Source organism: Vidua chalybeata, chromosome 2, assembly GCF_026979565.1.
Source record: "Vidua chalybeata isolate OUT-0048 chromosome 2, bVidCha1 merged haplotype, whole genome shotgun sequence".
NCBI classification, from domain to species: Eukaryota; Metazoa; Chordata; class Aves; order Passeriformes; family Viduidae; genus Vidua; species Vidua chalybeata.
In genome coordinates this window covers 15,777,619-15,801,729 of record NC_071531.1, presented here as the reverse complement: position 1 = coordinate 15,801,729, position 24,111 = coordinate 15,777,619, and the positions used below count along the sequence as shown (strand labels likewise).

At 36.9% G+C, this 24,111-nt stretch overlaps 1 protein-coding gene across 1 annotated transcript in view; it reads left to right on the top strand.

The window, feature by feature from the left end:
* Positions 1-2,028: 2,028 nt before the first annotated feature.
* CDKL5 (cyclin dependent kinase like 5) overlaps positions 2,029-24,111 on the top strand; it is a 77,173-nt gene continuing 55,090 nt past the window's right edge. The window contains exons 1-2 of the mRNA XM_053935956.1: positions 2,029-2,216; positions 2,753-2,787. Of these exons, the coding sequence (XP_053791931.1) occupies positions 2,153-2,216; positions 2,753-2,787 (99 nt within the window). The 5' untranslated portion in view covers positions 2,029-2,152. The remainder of the gene's footprint in view (positions 2,217-2,752; positions 2,788-24,111) is intronic.

Sequence of the window (24,111 nt, the reverse complement as noted above, 5' to 3'; positions counted from 1 at the left end):
ATTATGAATAAGGGACAAAGTAAACTGCATCTTAATTTCTTCTTGAACTTCTGGTACATTATCTCATAAGTTTCTTTACTGTTTCATCATATATCTAGGACGTGTTGAGTAGACTGTATGGCAGGATGAGAACGTACATTAATAACATTAGCAGATGCGTAATCAATTTATCACATACTCATTTCTGGAGGGACTTGTCGGTGAATAATGTTGGGAACTGAAGTAACAGATTTGGTGATGTTACTGAATAATGCTGATAGAAAACAATATATGTTCTGACTTTTCATTTCTTTCTGACAAGTAATTTTGCTGTTCTGAACTTGGCTGACCAGTTTTGTTGTGTCCTGCCTACGTTATGGTGGCATTAATGGTTTTTCAAGGTTTCTGTAGCAGTATTTCTGTCACTCAGCTGCAGCATGGGGACAGTCAGCTGCACCCTGTGCCTGGCACCAGCCTGTTTCAGTAGAGAGCTGAAGCAGCTCAGTGTGGGCTCTGTTCTCATGTTGATGAGTGCAACTGAGCAGATGCTCCTATTTTTCCAGGACCTCATTTTTTTTACGTTCATTAGTGTAACCAGAAAGTCTGGACAAACAGCAAAAAGGCTTTTGTGAGAAGGAGATGCCAAATGAAATAGGAGGAGAACATATGGAAGGGAAAGGAAAGAGCGTTTCGTACAATTCACCAGTTAAGAAAAAATTGATTAATTAAAACAGTAAATTAAACTACTGAAATAATTAATAAAGGACTGGGCAGCTTTTTCTAAAAAACAAAAGTGAACAAGAAAACCCTAACTATCCCTTTAATTTGGAACTCACTGCTTTATTTTCAAGTTACTGTGGTTGATTAACTCTGGAGTTGCTTCTAAAGTAACAACCCCTCCCCACATGATCTGCTTGTGTCTTGCTGAAGCAAATGTCATTGTGATTCTCCTCCACCCTTGGGTTGTCCTTTTGTTTTGTATGACCTGGTCAACACTGGGCTTTTGGCCAGCACCCCTGGCTTACAGTGACATCCCATTTGTGTGAGCTGAACCCAGCATTATTGAGGCACACTCACCCATTACACATAACTTAATTAAATGTATTCACTTCCATCCTACCATCCTGTTCTTCATAAGTAGTTCTGTCCTTGAGTCACTGAACTGTAAAAATTTATATTTCCAGTTCATGGTGAAACCAATTTAGGGTTTTTCTTTCCCCATTTTTGAATGTGGGATATATGCCTTTAATACTAAGGGAGCAAATGCAGTCTGAATTAGTAAAATCAAATTTCTAATAGAATAGCAGAGAAGTGGTAAGCCTAAAACTGCCAAAAAAACTTCGTTCTTTACCATATGTATAGTTGCTTAATTTGAAAAATTACTTCAGCATTTGGGGAGCACGGAAAAGATATTTTGAAGACTTTTTTTTTCTGTTTATCACATTTCTTAAATAAGCTGATGGAAATAATTTTAAACTCTCATTTCTAGTTAGTCTAGCAAATTATTTTCCTTTAATTTTTTTCTTAATAATCACAGAAAATTGTAGTAGAAAGCTATTTTCTCCTGTAGAGTGTTCTTTCTGCCATATACTTTTTATCATTACAGCAGACAAATAAGAAATTAACAAAACAAAATTTGTTTTTATACCTAGCTATCAGCATACACCAAGCAGACCATAAATAATTATAAGCTTATTTTTGCTCACTGAGGTAGTTCCTGATGACATATTTGTTTGCCTCTGTTACACAGAAAATTATTTTATGCCAGTTAGTTGTTATTGTAATAGATATCCTGTGTATGGGATTACAAGGCCAGCTGTTGTGTCAGATGTATGGTGTCGATGGGTTCTGTCCATTATACCTGCTGCTAAGCTCTCCTGATCATAAAATGTAGAAGTAAATTAATTGTCTGTTAAAATTCTTAGTCTGTATTGGTGTGATACCATTGCTTTCTCTTACTGAAATAAATCACAGTACTAATTACATTATCTTCTGTTCTTTCCCCAGGAAACTATTGATTGCCTAGAAATTAAGAGAGGGTGTGAGAAGTCTGATTGATCAAGCTGGAAATTTTTTTCCCAAGAGCCTTTTCACAACTGCCTTTTGCAAAGTCTTCAGACAGTCCCATTTGTGCCATGTTTTGTGGCTCTCACCGTAAGAGGAATTTGTCTTGATGAAGATTCCTAACATTGGTAATGTGATGAATAAATTTGAGATCCTTGGGGTTGTAGGTGAAGGTAAGTAGTACCTTAATAAAAGATTAATTAGAATTTTGTAGATTTGACTCAGTCCTCCTGATGATAGTAGGTTACCAACTGCAAAATTTTTCTTGTATGTGTTTATTATCTATAGCTTCTGCTAATTTCCTTGTCAGATGGATGGAGGAGTTTGGAAGCTGAAAGGAAGGGAAGAGAAATAGAACAGTTTTGTGGGGGCTTGGGGTTTTTTTGTGGTTTTGTTTATTTTTTTTCCTTTTAAAAGTTTAATGTATTGATTTCTCATTCGTGGTACTAGGGAGATGCAAGGTATTGAACTTACCTGCATGCATATTTTTTAAAAAATAATTTCAGTGTTTTAAAATCCATTTACTTTTGAGCAATTTTCATGAAATTGTTTCAGTGTACAGAGATTTTGTACCTGTGTATGCAAGTTCTGGATAATAATACTGGGAAAATGTTACTTCTATAGTCAGGAGGTTACTGAACACTGTTTTATCTTGCCACTTTTCATTTTTTTCTTTGAGATGGTTTATCACTCATCTTCTCTGTTTCAGGAGCCTATGGCGTTGTACTTAAATGCAGACACAAGGTAGGTGAATTACTTTTAAGTCAGAGGGAAATGTTGGTATTTGAAGCAGTGACTTTTGATGAGAACTAACATGTGTGAGTCATGGCATCTGGGTTGGACTTTTCCTTGCAGTCAGTTGCTTAATAGCAACCTTAATTGCAAGTTTCAGAGGAAATGGCTATGTGTAGTACCAAATCTCATTTTTTGGTGTTTAATATTTCTCTAAAATATTACTAATATTTTATTAATTTCAACTTAGAGAGTTTTTAATAATATAGACCAAAAAATTATTTTGGAACACAGTTTATGCTCAAGCAGTCTTAATTAGAATGCCAAACTATTTGCCAAAAACTGCTGTAGAAGCACTTGGCTGTCTTGGAAGGGGCAGGGGAGAGAAAGGGGAGTCCATGAGGGATTTCAACAGCTGTAGGATGATCAAATGGCAGTAAGAAAGCAGTGACTTTTTTGGTTGTTGATTTTAATTTGGAAAAGGAAGAAGTTAAAAAGGAATGAAAAACCATTGTTTTATACAAAAATTAAGTCTGGCAACCTATCTACACTATTTTAACTAGTGTGTAAGTTGGATGTATCTGAACTTGCTGCTCATCAACACGGAGTTGACACAAACTACTTTGCTGTCTTTGGAGCTGCAGTGTAGTCATTTAACAAAATAACTTCTCTGAAGCAAGACATTTGAGAATCACAGAATTGCAGTGATCCAAGAATATATATAAAAGTCTTTTTATGTAGTTCATACCTTTTTTCTAGAAAAAGTTAGGACTGTGCTGAGGGTTTATGTTCCTGTGGTGGCTTTTAGTGTGTACACAGAAGGGCTTTTGCACACAGCGTATGGTTCTGTCTGGTGTGTCTTACACTGTTGTACTGACTTAAAAAAGGAAAAAAAAAAATTGAGCTTAAGATCCTCTCCAGCTGAAGCCTTGTTGGGCCTGGGGATGTATAACAGTCAGTAGAGTGACTTAGGTAAATTGGATCTTTTTAGATTTTCATGGTATGAAAATTCAGGGCGAGTAGTTTGAGAACACCTGGGTAGTGATGATACAGTTTGTACTAGGCATCTCTATTCTTTGTGGAAAGTAACCTCACCCAGACTCAGTAAGTTTCTCAGATTCCCTGCATTGGGAGTGAAATTTAAGCTGTGCATGTCTATTCACGCTCATGCAGAAGAGTTCAGTACTCTGAAAGTATGGTATATTGGCAGGCTAATCTGTTGCCCAGGTTCCTATGAGAACACCTTGCAGCACACCAGATGACTAGAAAGGAAAAGCTTTCCTTTAGCAGAGGAAAGTGTTCCAACAGCCTGTGTAAGACTGCTGCCTTCCTTGTGAGCATCTAAATTTTTTGGTAGTCACACCATTTTTTTCTACAACTTCATCTTAATGGAAGCAGCTGTGCTAGAGGTTTAAACCAAAGTGGTGTTTCTTTAAGCTTCTGGCAAGTGGGTTTACTGAAACCTAGGGTTTCCAGTTTTTGGAGATCTAAAGAAAAGGTGAGGCATGTTGCCATTTTCATCTGATTTATGATTTTTGCTTAAAACAAGCTGCACCAAGCCTCTGAGAGCAGATGAGTTTAGGAGCTGTTGATTTTACCAAAAAAAGAGTAACTGTCTGAAAGTTAAATGCTGACCTTTCCTACTTGTGTAGGAATACAGAGATTATATACACTTTCATACAGTGTTAACAGACTTACCTGGACATGCAATGCAAGGACATATGGTTTGGGGTTTTTGTAGCATTTTTTGGGATTTTGGTGGGTTTTTGGGGTTTTTGTTGGATTTTTTGTTGTTGTTGGTGGTGGTGTTTGGTTTTTTTTTGTTTTTTTATTTTTGGGTTTTTTTTTTACTGTTTGGCTGCTCGTAGGCATACATTGAATGTAGAAGTATTTATATTAATGTTTATTAATAGTGGTAATATGCCAGAATCAAATTCCCAGCTATTTTATGTCAATATATCTCCACTGTATAATTGAAAGGGTAAATTTTGTGTGAAATGAGGAGCCAGCCCCTAATGGCAACAATTTTCCAACCTATAATCCACTGGTGCTTCAGTAAATATGTAGCTTTTTACCTCAGTGTGTTTCACTGGCATATCTATATAGATTTAAGTAGGAGAGAATGTCATAAGGAACAAATACCTTGTCATTATTATATATATTTTTCCTTTGCTGAAGGAACATTACCAGAAAAGCTAAACTAGCTCCTCTAGAATGACTGTGTTTACATTATTATGCAGCCTGTTTTTATCCCAAATCATTCATTGCTAATTTTGGTTTGTGCATAAAGATTATTTGTTTATCTGAGGGGTTTTTTTTCTGATGCTAAGCTAATGCAAATAATGTTGAAAAAAAGCAGAGATTATGTTCTGAAAAGCTTTTTCCTATTTTTTCATTTAGTCAGAGGTTATTTCCTAAGGAAATACACTGAAATGCATTGTGTTAAAAGTACTGGAAATACATTTGATAGTTACAAACTGTTTAAAAAGGCTGTCTTGGCTTATTTGAATTTTGGCTGTTTTCTGAAAAATCTGTTCAGTAGTGTCAGAGATCATGGCTGAGGAAAATAATATTTTCTAATGTTTAAGACTTGTCAAATGTTTGCCCTTTGAATAAAACCAGTATCCCTTTTACTTTACAAAGTGGTCTTCCTGCTTCATGCAGAGTTGTTGGGCAATTACATGATTGGAAGATGCTGTGGTAAAGCCATAGGTCTCCAAAGATGGGCACATTGAGAAAGAAGCCTAAAGAAAAAAAAAATTAAGCCAAAAGCCAGTGTGATAAGGAAATGTTACACTGTGAGATAATAAACTGTGTTTATAGGAGGAACACTGACAATTGCAGCTGCAAGTAGAGTTTGTAGAAATGAGGTGAATACATCCATAGATGCCTGAGGTAAGTGGAGACTCTGTCTAGGTGGAGAAGATGATGACTCTGGAGCAAGGGTTGTTTCTTAGGATGAGGCAGGGCTCACCACACAGCCAGGCTGCAGAGGAAGATGAATTCATATGAGCAGGCAGTCAAACCATGAGAGGTATTTCAACAAGGCTCTCAGGCAAATGCTCTGATTCTTGGGGTGCCATGTGCAGGCCCAGGAGTTGGACTTTGGTGATTCTTGTGAGTCCCTTCCAAGTCCAGACATTCTATGCCTATATACATATATTTGTATGTATAAATTGATGGTGGTTTTTTAGGTTAGTCAGGTATGCAGGAAGGTGTGTGGTGATGCAGTTTCTCTGAAAGCATAGTTGAAATGGATGAAATCTCCTTGACTTCTCCTTCAGTATGCTGTGTGTTACCAAAGGCCTTGAGCCTGAGGGAAATACGGTTTAATGATTTGGAAGTTTGGTGCTAGTTGTTCTTAAAAGTCCAACATCTCCTACCTAATAAGATTTTGTTTTGGTCTTTCATTTTAGGAATGTTTTGGTGGTTCTTAATAGTATGAGGCATTTTTAGACCTTTTTCTTTGAGATAAACACCACTCAATTCCTATATTAAAAAGAAACAAAAAGAAATGTTAGTTAGAATTATTTGGCACTTCGATGCATTGAAGAAGAATGAAGAATAACCTCTGGAATAGGTTTAATACTTCCAGGCAATGTCTTCTTAGCCTGATATTTAATTTTGTCTTGTTTGCGCCTTCTGTAATACTCTTGCATTGTGTTCTGTTGTTAGTTTGCCTCAGAATACATGAAAGAAATATTTGCTGACTCCTTAAAGAAAGGTACATTTTACTCATTAGAAAATACAGTGAATATGCACATATAGCAGAATCATTACATTTCTTTTGAGTATCTCAGCCTCTTTCATGTCTTCTATTACTAGAGCCCCTACGGATCAGCATGGGTCATGGTTTTCTTAGTTGTCCCTTTGAAACCAATATATTTTTTTGTTTGTTTGTTTCTACAGGTAACCCACTTCTTCACACTTCACACTATTTGCTTGTGTTTGAGCAGAGTCAGTAATTCCCCTTTTACCAATGCTGGCCAAGTTGTGAAAATTTTCCCATGGCCATCACTGTGCTTAGAGGAGGTAATTCTTGTAGAGCAACCAGCTCTCAGACTCCTTTGCTCTTCAGGGCTGTCTCCAAGCAGATTGTAGAGCAAGGTGAAATCTGTTCCTTTGTAAGTCTAAGGTTGTATTTCTACTGTCACTCTCTCTTAATTATTTCAGAATCTTAAATTCCACTGTCACAGTGGAGATGCTGGTCTGCTGTAATACCCATAAGAAAGGCACACAGGCTCTGTAAATTGTAATTTAAAGTGCTTCTTCTTCAGTGAGTATTAACATCACTATAACAAAGTAAAGATGGAACAGGTGCTGGGAATCTTCAGTTGTGCAGCATTAAAATGGCCTCTGATCAGAATGCAGCATACTGTGAAGACCAGTCTGTAAGAAGGGTTTTTTTCTCTATTTTCATTATTCAAGCTATTGCAGGATTCTTTTAAAAGGAAACTCCTGATCAATTCTATTGTTAAATGGAAAGATGTTTGCAGGAGAACTTCTTGCTACATTAGTGGATAAAGGCAGGGCCACGCAGGTGATGTATCTTCAGATACTGAGTGGGAGCTGCTTGCAGGCTCCTCTGGTACAATGACCTGGCTGAGTTTGTCCTGCAGCCTGGGCCACCTCAGGTGAACTCTGATGTGCATCACTAATGCCTCCTTGTACAGTGGTCTTCTGTCAGGGTGCATACACATTGCCTCTGAGGTTACCATCAGCCTTCACATTCCTGTTGGTTCATTGATCAATGCCAAGCAATTGCCTTCTCTGTTTTCCAAAAATCTGATTGTCTCCATCACGCTGTATTACCCTTGCAGCAAATGTTGGAGTGCTTTAAGTCTTCTGTGAAAACTGGACTTTATTGTAAGGCTTCCCTTAAAAGACTTTATCTATTTTGCTCTCTTCATAAGGTGCTTTGAAGCAGGTGTTCCCCCTAATGTAACCTGTATTGTTCTGTCTTCCAGCCCTTTAAAAAACTTTTGTCTTAGGTATTTGAAAGAAATGTACATGCATTCAAGCTCCCTTCTCTGCAAGGATGTCCTTGCCTTTGTAGGATATTTAACAGAAGATGAGCTGTGTCTGTTGTGGCAGAGCTCTGGTCACACAAGCTATTCCACTACATTTTTTGTACCCCTAAAGAGCAGTGCCATCATCTAGGGTGACAGGTAGTTCAGATATTGCATATTTCTAGAACTGTGCACTAATTCCTAGATCCTCCTGGTCTTTTCTCAGAAATTTTATGCACAGGCACCAGGAACCTGCTCATGCTGCTTTCATAAAGCAAATGAGAATTTCATATTCACAGAAAATTTGGGTTTTCTCTAATATTATCATAAAAGCAGAGTCTGAATTTCCCTGGTGGATGTTAGAATCCCTTTTCCAACTCTTGTGTCTGCTGATGTGATTAACACCTTCGCTCTTTAAATCTGCCAACCATTTTTAACTTGTTGCGTTCCCCTTTAGTGTCAAAATTAAAAGGGAAGTGTACTTGTTTATAAAAGCTGCAGGTTTTTTCAGTGTGTTGTATTTTTTCATGTACTTTCTTTAGATTTGGCTCTCAAGCTTCCTTAGCTCCCCAGCATGTGTTAAGTCAAGTACTTGGACTGAAGAACACAGTCATTGCAGTTTATCTTTAACTTTCATGGTATAACCTTTTGTACTGAAATGGGTGCAGCTTATTTTTGTTTTACTGTGGATGTGATTGATTTGACAGTAGTTCCTGTTTGGTTGATTGAAAAATTAAATGATGAGTAAATGAAAAATCTGAGTTCTCAAAATGAAACCAGATTGCTGCCTGTGTTTTTTTCCCATCATCCTCAAATTTTTTGCTGATTTTTTTTTGTGTGTGTAATTAAAAGCAATATGCTAATTTTCTCAATTGATCAAATTTGGTTTGGCTTTGTGGCAAGATTTTTGGTTTTAATTGTTGCCAGGCTAAAATCTCTGCATACGGTTTTCTTTCAGTAATGGCAACTTACCTATAGAAGATTATTCCATTATTGCTGTTATTCCTTGGGCTAAAGCATCATATCACTGGTGGTTTTTTTGTGCCAAAACTTGTGTGAAACACATACAATAAATATGAGACTTTTTGGACCTTCTGGATAAATAGAGTTTGCCAGCAGTAAATGTTTGCAGTAGTCAAAGTTGAGATCTGTCCTAAGTATTATGTGAGGAAAATAGATCTATTAGGCAAGTGGTAGTGCTGAAGTCATAATAACTCTTTAATAACCACTTGCTTCAACTTCACTATGAGGCAGTGAATTACCTTTTGAATTCCTTACAGAATTCTGGTCTGAAATGTCAGATACAGAGTATTTTTTTGGTGGATTCCAAACTCTACTTCCATGGCATTCCCTTGAGTGCAGCAGTGAGAGGCAAGCTTGATTAGTGCTGATTCACTTGAGGCATTGCTTTCTATACATGTAAGAGACATACAGTGACCATCTGTAACTGCTTCCTATGCAGGGTAGATGTGAATCTGGTATTGGCAATTTATATAGCTTTCATTTTTCATTGATGCAGTGTGAGATTTGTCTTTACCTGAACCTCTTCCATAGTCCTCTCAGTCCCCTGTGGCAGGGGGAAACAGACAATCAGATAGCATTGTATCAATGTGGTTTTAAATGTGATTGATGTCAATAAAGTGCTGATTTGCATTCAAGGAAGTGGAAGACTCATTATGTGTACTGTTAGTGCTGCAAAGATAGATACTTGTGCAGGATGGAGCATAGAAACTGAACTTGCTGAGTTCCCACAGTTTGAGCAGACCACTACTAATTTAGTCTCCCCTCTCACTCCCAAGGGAGGCTATAATATTCTCCATATCACAATACTACTGCCTTTTATTTATTTCCTCAAACTCTTATTCCTGAGTCACTCTCATTCTTCAATTATTTTAAAGAGTTTTTTCATAATACATTTCTTAATAAAACCCATTAAAGCAGTAATTTTGAAGAAACTATCATATTCTAAAATGTCTTATCCACATTACTGAAAAAAAAATGGATCTTTGGTGTTGTCCTAATTTCCTCAAAGTCTGAGTCCTGGGATTAACTGAAGTAAATATTTGGGTTCACATTTGTAAGGCTATGTAGGATGAGGGGATGAAGTAAGGTAGTCCCAGATCTTCTTTCCATTTCTTTTATTGTTTTCTGTTTGTTACTTCTGCTATACATTGCTAAGATATACTCTGTTTCAAGGTTTTATTTAATTTGATCATATATAAACCCTTGCTATCTTTATCAGTCACATACAATTATTTATTTAAAAGGGCCTGGCCAGGTTTCAACAAAGTGGGCATGAATGCATTTTTAAATGCATTAAATTACCAGAGGGAATGGCAAGGGAGGTTTAGGTTGGATATCAGGAAAAGATTCTTCACCCAGAGGGTGGCTGGGCACTGGAACAGGCTCCCCAGGGAGGTGGTCACAGCACTGAGCCTAACAGAGTTCCACAGGTATTTGGACAATGCTCTCAGAAACATGGTGTGATTCCTGGTGTGTCCTGTGCATGGCCAGGAGTTGGACTTGAGGATCCTTGTGGGTCCTTTCCAACTATTTGATGATTTTTTGTTAATGTTTTTTGTTAATAACATCAGTCACTTTGTAGCCATATCAATGGAATGATGCTGCTTTGATGTCTGCAGTTTTGCTGTGTTGTTTCCCTTTGAGTCTTTTCTGACAATTCAAACTGGTGTTTGTTTGAAAGTTCCCTTGTAGGATACTCCATTCCCTTACCTCTCCTTTGTGCTTGTCATGTTATGAACCCTGCTCAGATATGGATGGTATTCAGTACTAAAAATTCTCATTCTATCCCTCCTTTGCTCCCAATGGCTAATATTTAGAAATGGAAGGTGCAGGGCAAAGATAAGAGACAGCTTTCAGAGTGGAGAAATTAACTTGCTCTGGAAGGGGATACTAAATTTTTTTTTCTTTTCAGATATGTTCAGTTTAAAGCAGTACAGTGTGAGGGTCTTTGCTCTCAGTACCACAAATTAGGATGACTTAAGTTGGCTTGTCCATGATAACATTTCGTGCAGTACAAAGCTGGGGTGCAGAGACAGCTGTGATGCAGAAATCTTCAAAACAAGAAGGGTGAGGGAGACAATCAGGGAATCACCCTTGTACTTTAGTAATGGAGGTAGGTGAAAGAAGCATAGAAGCCTGAGTTAAAAATAACAAGAGTGATTCATTTTGCTTTGGAAAGATATGTAAAATGTATTACTGATGGTTTTCAGTTTAAATTAAGTCAAAGACAAGCAATTTGTTGCAGTCACAGTATCTCAGATCAGTATTTCTTTTAATTAGACAGTTTCTTCCAGTTGGTCACAGTAATGGCTCTGTATAAACCAGACATCTTTTGCTCTTTTTCTTATGTTTCGTAAACAAACTGTATGTATTTTTTATATTATTTTACATAATCCTTTATATGAATTCTTGCTGTGGCTACAGGTGTTGCTAAGTGAGAGGTTACTGCTTGTGCCACAAATAAGAACTTGGCTTGGAAGATTGCCAGTAAATAAACAAGCCCCTAGTAGCTGCTGCAAAATCCATCTGCAAAGGGATTATATATCATTACACTTGTAATAATAGAGGAATCATATTCAGACCAGCAGCAGTGTGTTCTGTAGCTGCCCTTAATGGCTCTTAATTGCAAACAGCTTGTAGAGCTGTATCTCATTTTAAGGTCCTTGTACTTGAAATCTTATTTTTAAGTGTGGATGTGATGAGCACTCAAAGCAAGGCTATCCGTACAAATAATTTTTTCTTGCAAAAAATTGAAAGTTTTATGCTGATAATTAAAGTTTAGGAACATGACTATGGTATTTCTTAGAAGCATCAGCAGAAGAAATTGAAATAGATGAGTTTTAGAGACCTGATATAGGGTATGGATCATTAGGAAAGTAGTGGTGCAAGCAAGGGAATTTATAGTTAATGCAAATTATTATATGGGAGAGGGAGCAGCATATGGCTAATTATAGGACTACATCTGTAGTAGTATGAACTTGGTTGAATATTGGATTACAATCTGGTCTTGTCATTAAATTACAAATTACTGTGTAGCATAATTGATGCAAACAAAATGGTATTTCTAAATTTTAGGTTAATTGTTTTCCTGTGAGGGATTCTTGTGGAGTTTTTAAACTGTTCTAGGACACATGAGCAGCTCTAAGAGCACTAGGTTAATAATTGATTTTTGGACACTCTGTGTATTTCAACAAATGCCGCTAAGAGCATAACTCACTGTTTCAGAAGATCATTCATGTAGATTATTAAATGTACCATGGTAAAAATGGGTCTGGATCATCTGTCTGGCTTTCAAAATTATTTGTATCAACCAAGTTGATCTAAAATTTAAATACACTAAAGTGTCTTGAATATGCCATTCGCATTACCTTATTTTCTTAATTTTCTTTTTTTGTGACTTTAAAGTTCTTTTTTTAAAAACTCAGGAGTCCTGCAAAATGAGCAGTTGACAGTGTAGGTAAAGCATTCACAATAACAGTGGAAACTTTCTATAATTTCATTTTTTTCTGAAAACGTATAGGCTCTTCTTGGCACTGCGTTTTTTTAATCAGTAAAGATTACAGCGTGTTTTTAAATAGTAAATTGTCCCTCTGAACGTCCTGGTTAAAGCAATTTATATTTCCATGATTACTCACTTCTGCGTAATTCCTAACTCATTGAATACCCTCCTAAAATATAGAAAAACCCCTTTCTATTCTTTTTGAATAAAAATTCTTGGAATATATAACTTTTTTTGAAGTATAGTGGTATTTACTTCTCATTCAAAGCATGGATAACAATAAATGGGGGAAAAAGAAAGTAGTTTCCTTTTATATGATTACAGCTGTTAAAATTTGTACAAATTTGTAAATTCTTATGCAAAGGACCTAATAATTGTACTTATAATGTGTGGTTTGATCACAGCTAAGTGAGGGACTAAGTAAGGGACTAGACAAACCTGACCCCAAAGTGTGGTGATTAAGAAGTTTTGGATACAGTGGGAAGGCAGGCTGAGCTTTTGAATAGAGGCCACTTTTGCTCAGACTGCTTTATGCTCTTTTTTCAACCAATAGCAGTTGTTAAATGTTTGCACAGAACTGAAGTCATTTTTTATGAGATCTATGCCTTATACACATATTACAATTCTGAAACTCTTCAAAATACATACTTATTTTTGCTGTGTGTAGTTGCACCTGCACCTGGACAATAAAGCTTGATGAGTCTGCTTCTTGCTTTTTTTCAAGAACAGTCCAATTGCATGCTAGCTTCTCATTTTCTAAAGTATATCTATTTATGCTCTTCTTATTAAGGATAAAAACTAAAACATCATCTGTATTTTTAAAGTGTTTGCATTTTTACTATTCCTGATGCATTTTTGTTTAAATTGCTAAATTAGATCAATCTTTATGCAAGTTCCTTTTAAGCTCTAACACCATAGAACATAATGGTTTTACTTTGCCCATTATGAGAAATTATACACTTTATGCAATTTTATTTTCACTTTTTCAGATGTGTAGCAAAGTGAGGATTTGTTTCTGAACAGAACAGGTAACTCTTTTTTGGAAACAGATACCAACATTGCTCTCCAGTTTTATAGTTGCTTGTACCTTAAAACCTTTGATAAGGCATCTTCTGTTTCTTCCTCCATGTGAAAACTAATTTCTGTGTAGTACTGGGTGTAGAAAGATTAGTATAATGAAGTTCAGTATCGGTCTTGCATAAAAGGAGGGTGAATATTTGCAGGTCTTGAAGTGAAATGATTGTACTCATGGATGCCCATTTCTTCACGGTTTCATTCACTTGTACCCATACACTTAGAAGTTTAAAGGGATGTGTGTGTGTGCTTGTGAGAGATGTCTGATTTAGGCAGTATCTCCAGTATGCAGGATGGAGGGCAAGGGTAAGGAGCTTTCATGTCCCCACTTCATCTCTGAAGTTCCTCTGGGGGGTGATGACAAATTAGTTCTTATATCTGTAAGAATATATACACAAATTTTATTTTGTGTATATATAATGTTTAGATGTTGCCTGTTGTTATGGGATAGTCCTTAGCTTCAATCTTGCTTTCTTCAACTTCCATGGGTCTGTTTTCTGCTTTTCCTTGTTTGGAGTTTGTGTTTGAAAAGTATGTTCATAATCTGTTCCCTTGATGGGCTAACAGAAGATGGGCTCATATATTATAAGCTGCAAGTTTGTGGCCATCCTCCTGTTGGGGGACACATAGTCTGCTTGTGAATCAGCTGTGCTGCAACCTTCTGGGCTTGGCGTAATGTTTTACTCAATTTTACTTTGGAACCACCATCCCATGAACAGTATTCTTGATTATCAACACTGTTTTTTCTTGGAACCTTGTGCAGTTTCTTATGCTCGTACATGCCCTCTCTCAGTGCTTCCCCCAATATCCTATTCATACCCTCATCTGTTATACACTCCAGCAGCAGATGCAAGATGCCTGTGTTCTCTGAAAAGGGTGGTTGTTCTGTTTTCAGTTTTTGGCATAGAAGTGTGCTCCCTTATTAAACAGCTCTCCTATCTTTCAGTCCAGAAAGAATCCTTACAAAACTGAGAACTCCTTCCCAAATGCATATTATGAAGCATATTTTTCATACAGTTCTAAGAACAGAAGATTACCACAGATTCCAGTGTGCTGAAAATTATTTGCAAAACAGCTTTCTTAGACTTAACTTTGGGTGAACGGGATTATCATCATTATCAATTTCCGTTTAGGTTATAGATGGGCTTTGAAAAAAATGTAGGTTTGTGGTATGACAGAGGTAGGTGATATTTTTAAGTGTGATAAAGCACTGAGATGTGGAAAGATGAAATTCTGTAGGACCTAAAAAACTTGACTGGTTACACCTACCTCTTCTTTTGACAGTATGTGTCTTGACCAGGAGGCAAGCTATCTTCTTGAAATCAATTAACATTTCCAACAGAGATAGAGTAATGCCATGTTTATGCACAGAAATATGTTGCAGGCAATGCCATCTGCAGAGCAGAGCTGACTAGCTGCTGCTTCTACAGGATCAAGTTTTCTGTGACTGTTTGTGTGAAAAACTCATCCAAGTGGTGCCTACCATTTTTTCTCCCTCAAAGCATCAGCCAGTGAAGAATAGTGTTAAGAAACATGTAAAAAACAGTATCTAGTATCTGATGGACTTGCCCCCTGGGCTCTGAACCTGTTCTAATTTTGTAAGTCCTTCCTGCTTCCACTGCTATAAATGTCATTGCAGTGCTAAGGAACTATTTGGGGAGCAAAAGAGAATCAGTAGGAGCTTCCCCAGTGTCTTTTAGAAAGGCTAAACGTAGGCCAAACAATATCCATCCTGTGGGCTCTAGCAGGTTTAAAAAAAAAATAGAAAATGAGGGAGTGGCATTTGTCCTCAAATTCTGTGGTGTAGTGCCCCCTTCATCCATATTCCTCAGATAACATAAAAGAGAATGCAGGGTTGATGTCTAAATGATGGCAGGATCAGAGAAGCAAATCAAGGATGATCAGCCTGTCTATAGTGTGTCTTGGTTTCTATTTAGTAGGGTTTTCAGTGAAATGGATGATGTTTAATTTATATTGCTATAGATGAGCTTCTGTTCCTTTGCCAGCATCCTTCCAATGTGCCCATGTACAGAGCTGTGCACAAGTGTGCATGCACACACACATATTTGTTTATGAGTTACAGCATAGAGTAATGAGTTAATGAGTTACAGCATAGAGGTCTCTTCTGGTCAGTTTTAGAAAATGCTACTAGCCCATTCCTTCTGTAGCTTCTGTAAAAGTTTTTGTATGCACTAGTTAGCACACTGTTGCACTTTTCATTTTTATGGGTGTAAGGAGAACTGAACACTTGTGTCTCAGTATAAAATATGAATGGCAATAAATCTGTTCTTTTATCAAAATATATAGCAGGCATATACAAGGCTTTAACAAAAATATGAATAAAAATTTCACAGCCAAAGTCTTGTGATTATATTTTCTCAGCTTTCACTTGTCTCTTCATCTGAAGATCGTGTTTCAGGAACTTTCTGAAAATTTATCCTTACTGCTAAAGTGTCTTGTCTTCTTTCCTAAATATGTTTTTGTGTGAACGAAGACAATCTTTTACCACTTCTGAGCTATTAAAAGAAAAATGGAAATGAAAGGTCTGTTTAGTTTGATACCTCGGTATCTACAGTAAACAATAAGACCTAGAAGTTTTCAGTGGAAGAACATGCCCTTCCTGAACAGATCTGGCTAGGAATCAAATTATGAGGGCACAGTTTATTTTTGCAAAGAGCAAATATGTGGAAAGACAAAAGTAAAGGAATAATTAGGTATAGGGATCTCTTATCTATGGATTTGTTTGAGGTTTTTCTCTTGATTTTTAGACTGGGAGAGGTTAACAATTAACATTCTTCAAAGCCACCTTTTTATTTTTTGAAGAGGTGGTGATAATTGACTATTCAAACAGTACTACCTGAATTAAACCTGTACGATGAGACTAATTATTTTTATTTTTCTATGAAGATTTCAACTGCATTTAGAGTAACCAATTTACTTATTTGCTAACTTTTTTATTTATTGCTACATATCCCGAGCTATTGCTATATAATTTTATACTGCAGTGTTGTGGAAAAGAAATCACACCCAGAATCATGTTATGATGAAACCAAGTCAGATTTAGCACATTCAAGCACAATGCTAGTCAACAAACTGCTGTTAGAGCTATTGTTTACTCTTTGTACCACCAGAAGGCTTGCTACTATATCAGTTTACAAAGGACAGAAGGCACCCTTCCTCTGAGGAAGCTTTGTTTTCCATATCTGTGTCTAGTTTAGACCTGCAATGAAGCAAGTACTTCATTGCAGTATTGCAGTGAAGCTTCAAGCTTACTTGTACAGGTTTAGCTTTTGGATTTTTGTAGTAATCTTAACTCTGAAGTAGGAATCCTGTTATTAAACATTAATGAGAAATTTGGCTGAGTAAAAGGTTCAAAACCTTTACTCCACAAAGAACTATAAAGCTTTTCCAATTGTTACTTCCTATTGTTACTTCTTCTTTCACCTCTGTTTAAATGAATATTTATAGTGCCTTGGAACTGAGAGAAGTATGGCTCTAGGAGGTTAATATACGACGTACATTCTAAATCCATAATTTTCTTATGAAGACCTCTCATGTTAAATATTTGAGCCCTTTCTCAAGGATCTGATCTAAAGCATTCTTCTGGAAGCTTAACATAAGAAGAAAAGCTACTTCTAATGGGGCTTTATTTGCAAGTTATTTGAAGTTTTATTGATCTCAGGTAGTACCTTTAATTATACCAGAGAAAGGAAATGCAAAGCCCATAGCAGGGATATTTATAGCTTCATGAAGATCCTCACCAGTGAACATATACTTTATTCTCTAATATGCAGGTGAAAGAAGAAGGATGAGCTTCAGAAATTCTGGTCTTGCTGCTAGTTATGCCAGATTGCTTTGTGGGATGTGAGAATTGACGCTGCAGTTACGTTGGCAATAGAGATGTTCTTACTTCAGTAGCACAGTTTGGAATACTTTGTGTTTCTAGCATGTTAATTACAAATACAGTCCAATGAACTGTGATGATCTTAATGTAGCTGTGCAACTCAAAGAAAGTAATATCCCTGAGGTTACTAGTCTTGATAAGATTTGGAATTGTACCTTAAAAACATGTGCATGCATGTAAGTTTGTGCATGCAAAAATAAAACATTCAGACAGAAGGGCTGCAAAGTTAAGTAACTTGGGTGGAATTAATCTCACCCACTGTTTCAGTGCTTAGGTCTTGCATAACCAATCTCCCTCGTTTATATAAGTTGAGAGAGTCCAAAATCCGAAAAGCAGCTCTCACCATCTGGAAATTATCAAAACCAGTAACCTTCTGGCCAGATCTTCTCTCCCTCCCCTACTTTTACAAACTGTGGGGAAAACCTTGACAATTCAGATGGAGTATCTAACTCTTAGCTAGCTGAAGCTAAATGAGAGAGACTCTACCTTAGGAAATATTTGGCATTTTATGTAGATTTATTGAGTCTTTAAAAACACAGAATATAATTGTTCTCTGTTTAAGTTTAGCCTTGGAGGTTACTGTTTCTATTTTAGGCCTGGAGAAGGCCTTCAGTTTCTTTTGCATATGCCAGTATTTCTAATGAAAGAATGATACCTTTTCCCCTCAAATACTGCCTTGCTTATATATACTGTGATAAACTTACTTTTTTTTTCCCACCATAATTTTCTAGACTTTCAAATACAAAATTCATCATGGAACACCATATGGATACCCACGCAGTTGTCACACAGCTGTCAGCTTCTAGTATTTGAGATGGCATAGCTAGTAACCTGTTGCCTTCATCCCCCGTGCATACCAGAACACTGTGGAATGAGACTCATCTGTGGTTTTAGTGGGTTTGCAGCTATTTCTGATTTCTCACTGTTCCTCTGCTTTCAGTTAAATTGGGTTCCACTAAAATTTTAATGTTCACAGATTCATTTATTTGTTATGCTGGTTTTAACACTAACTTCTCGGTCGAGGTGCCTTACCCCAGTTCTCTTTTCCAATCTGTTTTCAGGCTGCATTTGTCTGCCTTATTTTCCCAGTTACTTTAGCCCTGTCCCTTAGCTCTTCATTCTGCACTTTTTTATCCTCTCTCCCCACACAGAGTTTCCAGTGTTTGTGATAATAAACTCAGTGAGATCATGACACTTTCCCTTCCCCTTTTTCCAAGAAGTATTTGTTTGTCAAGCTTGGGCAAACTTTCACAGTGATCTTAAATTTTGTGTGATTATCCTTTTTTTTCTCCTGGCTCAAAAGTACATGTGTTGTGTATAAGATCTAAAAGGGCAACATGTTAAGTCTTACTGGTAGGGGCAATTTTTGGTGGAAGAGCTTTTTTCAGTCTTCCCAGAATTTCTGTTTAGATGTTTAGACTTTTTTTCTCCTTATTGAAATATAAGGGAAGATATACTGATCTGGCCACATCTTTTCAGATGCTGAAAAAACTGTCTGAAGTCCACAAACTCCCTTTCTTGATTTAGCTCCTAAGTTGAAATTTCATCTGCTGAAAATGCTATTTTTATGAAAACTTAGCTGCCATTTCTTCTTCATCTGCTAGTAGTGGCAGAAATCTTCCTTGGATGCAGATTTCTTTATTTCCACATGTATGGTTGGCTTCTCAAGTTAGCTAAATTACCATGCAGCTTGTGTAGAGGCAGCCCTCCTGTTCCTCTGACCTCTGCAGCAGTGATCGGGAAGTGTTTGAGGTATGAATTTTGCCTGCTGTCTTTCTTTTAAGCAGTTTGGAATAAATTTTAATCTTAATGCTATTCTTTGAAGAGGAGAAAATCTCTAAAAGGAATGCACTTTTAGATGCTTCACAGATAAAAATGGCAATTTTCTTAGGAGGCAAGAATTTTGCTCTTATTTTCCAGAGAGTGCACTGTCTGTGTAATCCCAGACAAGAGAAGCCTTTTTTTTCTCTGCAAACCTGAATGTAGAAACTTTGAGAAAAAATTAGAGTTTCCACTGAAATACACATCAATATATAGATTGGAGAAAACTTCTAAAATGTAATTTGCTTTAGCTAGAGCGTAATGTCAACAAAAATATTTCTTGATGAAAAAGACCTAGAGAGCAAAAAGATGTCTTGTAAATGCCACAGAATCATTATGGGCAGAGGAGAGTATTGTTTTCTTTCTGTAATACTGTTGTCTAACATGAACTGAAGCTTGAAAATACAAGTGGCATTTCCTGTTCAAATTTATCCTTCCCTGGAGAACAACACAAAAAATATTCTCATTAAAAATCTGGAATAAGTGAAAGGGAATGACAGATTCCCAGATCCATTAATGCAGACATCTCTGAAATGTTCCATAGCCAAACCTAACAGTGAGCTGACACCAAAATACCAAGGGTGATGGTTACCTTAGGTAACACCTTTTACATACCAAATTGCATGATGAAGACAGGATTACAGTGTAATGCAAATTTGTGCACCCAAAATGTGAGGAGGAAAAGTTTTCAGTTTAAAACTTTTTTTTAATTGGAGGCACTAAAGATAAAAGTTGGGTTCTAGACAGGAAGACCACAGTAGCTTAGGCTTTCCCCTAGATGTGAGAGCTTACCCATTACTACTACCATTGCTAATGAATGTGTTAAAACCAAAAATAACCTCTACCTTGGCTCTTGCTTTTGCTCCAGAACAGATCTGGAATGGCTGCTTGGTACCTGAATAGGCAGTTGCCACCTCTGGTTGTTTAAGGCCCACTGCAGAATACAGAGGAGTTGTTGCTGCCATTTGCACATGAGAGGTGTTAAAGTTAGGGCAAACCTTGTCTCTGCTTGTGCAGCATGGAAATGACAGTAGCTGCTGCTATGTTTAGGTGTTTTTCCTTCAGCACTGAGAGCCAATTTTTTTCTAAGATAGTGTTAAGCCAAGTTAGCTAAGTTTGAGAAATCCTGTTGTAACTTGCACACTAAAAAATTTAGTTGGTATATAAAAATTGTTGACATAGAATTAATAGTTGTACTTTGTGAAGGTTGGATGGATGAGTACAGACATTTCAGAAAAGATCGGCTCAAAAGAAAGGGGAATGAAGTTTCCCTTTGTGGGAAGGAGTGTTTCAGATGTATGGTGGTATTTTCTGGGATGGTGTGATGGCCCACTCTTAAGGGAAAAGTGGGTCATAGCAGATGGATGATGTGTGGTTGAGACCCTGTGGTTCAGAGTTAGAGGTGAGACCAGAAACTGTGGCATGATTTTGGGTCTTTGTTGTAGACCACCTGATGAAAGTGAAGAAATGGGCAAAGCCTTCTTTATGCAGCTGATGATGTTTCTGAAACACTTGTTTTCCAGGGAGGGAACTCTGACCCTTGTTTTCAGGGGGGACTTTAACTTCCCTGGCATTTCCTGGACAGGCAGAGTGGTGGGATGTAAACAGTCCCAGGGATTTCTGGAGGGTATCACGGACGATTTCTTGATGCAAGTTATGGAAAGACCAGCCAGATTATTAGAATAATTGGCTACAGTGTTTGCATAATAGTGGAGCTCAAGATCACGAATATATTGAGTAGAAAATGTTAGAAAGTACAGACCTTGAATGGAGAGTATTCAAAGATCTGATAGGTGGAGATTTGAAGGGAGGCAGCTCTAAAAGGCCTCTCTGCCAATCCCATGTGAGTGTTGTAGGTAGCTCAGCAATCTCAGATGCTACTAGATGCCCAAGTTTAGGCTACTGAGTCATGACTGGAGTGACTGATCAATGTAGAGCTCTTAGAAGCTTGAACACACAACTCACCTACAGGGATCTGAATATGGATGTCTTAATCTGAAACTGAATTTCATCTGAGGAGTTTCATCCTCAGGAACCTACTTGACAAGTTTGCCTTTGGTTCACAGTAGGTCTTGTTTTACAGTTTAAAGAAAATGCATGCTAGATTGTTGATGAGAAAAAAGACAACCCCCAAAAATGTAAAATGTGAAAGTACCAGATAAAAAAATAAATTGTATCCACTGCAGAAATAAAGATTTCAAAACTAAAGCTTGAGATGTGATAAACTTCAGAATTTCTGCCAACCATGCTGAAACTATTTTGACTCCGAGACTTAGGATAACAACACTGAGGACTTTGCCAATGATATATTTTTTTAATAAACAGCCAACCAACCAAAGTAACTATTTTCTAATAAGTTCTACCTACTCTTGAGTTACAAGGTGCCCAGGAAAGGAGCATTGCATTATAATAACAAAAAAAAATTAGGAAATACAATGTAATTATAAATGTCTTGTTGACCTCTGAATTTGTGTAGTCAGTGATATCTTAAAGGAAGCCATGAAGGTAGTAGAGTTTGCCTTATTGCATTATCTACTTTGTTATCACTTGTGTTCCAAGTGTCAAGATTATGCAATAAAAAGTAGTTAAGTAGTACTGGTATCTGCCAATGCAGTATTATGCTATTTATAAATAACTTTCATTTTCACAATTTCCAGTGTTAACAGACCAAAAAAAAAAAAAAAAAAACAAAAAAAAAAAAACACCCAAACAAATAGAACTGGAAGACTGAGGCTTGAAACTGAAATTACTATTACTGACATTTCTGCATTGGAAGAATTTTATAGACATGTACTGAATTTGGTTTCTGTTTTATATCCATGGTTTGGATTAAACAATACTGTCAAATTGTAAAATTATATGAATTAGTGTTACAACTGAATGAAATGAAACACAGATTATTTTTTAAATTGCTAAAATAGTACTAGTTTATCATGAAAAGCTAGAATAACTACATTTATAGTGTTTAAATCTGTTTTTTATTCCAGATCTTTCTCATTACATTATTGTACACATTCTTTGGAGATGCATATTTACTTTCTTGCTTGAAGAAAATTGTGAATGTATATGAAAAATCCACTTGGAAAAATGGAAGTTCTGATGCTAACCACTATCATCAGCCCAATAGTTGGTAGAAAATACTGAATGGGTTCACTTATTTTCAAGTGTTCTTTTCAGGGTAGTATTTACACCCTAAATTAGTAGACTGCAAGTTCTTGAAGAATGTAAACTGCATGCTTTGGAGTGCACTCCTTAGGATTCAGGTGTGCCTCTTTACAACTGCTCAGTGCAGAATCAGCTACAGCACATTGCTCCAAATCTCATCCTGGTGGATTTTGAATGCCTTGAAGGCTGTTCAGAATATCCCTAGAAATGGGGACATTCAAAATCAGCAGAAGTGCCTTCCATCCCCAACTGTCCTGTGGGTCTGTAAACTTCCTGCAGTCTGGAGAGCCCCTGGCATCAGCATCACTGTCACTCGAGCCTGCCACTAGGGCTGGAGCCCCAGTCTGGGAGTCCCTGGACACAGATGGACCACTCATTTGGCTTATGGATTCATCTGATAATTGGATGAGAAAAGCCTGCTGTTTATGACACTCTTATACTACACTTGATTTAAAACAAATAAGTAAGATTGGTAGTGCAAGCATTTGGTCGTGACATCTGAACAAACAGTAAAGTTGTTGCAAGTTTTTCTGAAGGACATAGATAAAGAAATCAGACAAACTGTTTCAATCTACATTATTTTTTTTCTTTAAAGTCTCTTTTCATCATTACCTGCACTTACTGGTAATTTCCTGTCAAACTTGTAGCTCAGGGTTCTGGCCTTTTCTTGTGCCTGTTTCACCAGTGGAATAGCGGGGCTTACATGGCTGTTCACCTTGAAAATCTTTTAGAGTGGTTTAAGCTTTCCCTAGTCCTCGTGTTCTTCCTCGGGAGACAGTGTGACCATCTTCCCTAAAGTAGCACATCAAATATAGAACTCTTTGTTCTGTTAGGAGTCCTCTCCTGCACTTAGATGGTTAGTAAATAACATTCTCCTTTCAAGAGATAAAAAATTGATTTGCAGTGAGTCACTCTATGTGCTTCTTCTCAAGCAAACTCTAACATATATGTGTTGGAAAAATTCTAAGCAATTTTCCAGTAAATAAAGGCATTGTGATAACTCAGACATACTGTTCTGTCATTATTTACCAAAGACTCTGTCTCTTCCTAAAAATAAATATGACTTTTAGATTAGAAAGTAATTTCCTGGAAGTTCTCCTATGCTTAGAGTTATATTGCTCAGATAAACCAAGTGTGAGGGTTTTAGCTGATAAAAAGAAGAATTGCAATTTTCTCAAGGGAGAAATAGAAGGTTGGAACAGTGAAGCATCTCTTGAGGGAAATTCTGTAAAACTTTTTAGGTGTAGAAGAAGACACAGTATGCTGTAATTTCATATTGTCAAACTGTTTGAAAAGAGGAATTGCATCATGTTGCACATCTTTGTCTGTAGAGAGTCCACTAGATTTTGAAAGTAATTGCCAGCAAAATTGCCAGCACATAATATCAGAAGTGTTGAGACAGCAGGAAGTTGTGTTCCAGTCTTAGTGCTGCCTAAAGGAGGTGGTGGTTTAAGGCAGAATGGAGATGGAGTCTGGACGGTGACTTAAGGACCTGACAGAATTGCAGGTAACGACACCTGTGACCTCGCAGAGCGTGCATTGCTTGGCTCAGTTTAAAAACTTTCATAATTACAAATGTCACATTTATGATACATTGATCTGACTAAAATGCTCATATTTTATGTTCCTGTTTTGAGAGTAAGCTTGAAAAAATATTTCGTTGTTTTTTTAAGCTTCATTTTAAGCAACTCATGAAAAATACTTTACCATCTTGTAATGGCTTTCTGGGCTTTTGTTGCCTTGCAGCTGACTGCTTAATGTTCTGGGATTTTGCAAAATCAAGGTTATTGAAAAATGTGTTCTAAATACTTTAATGTTGCAGAATATATCAATGTTTATGC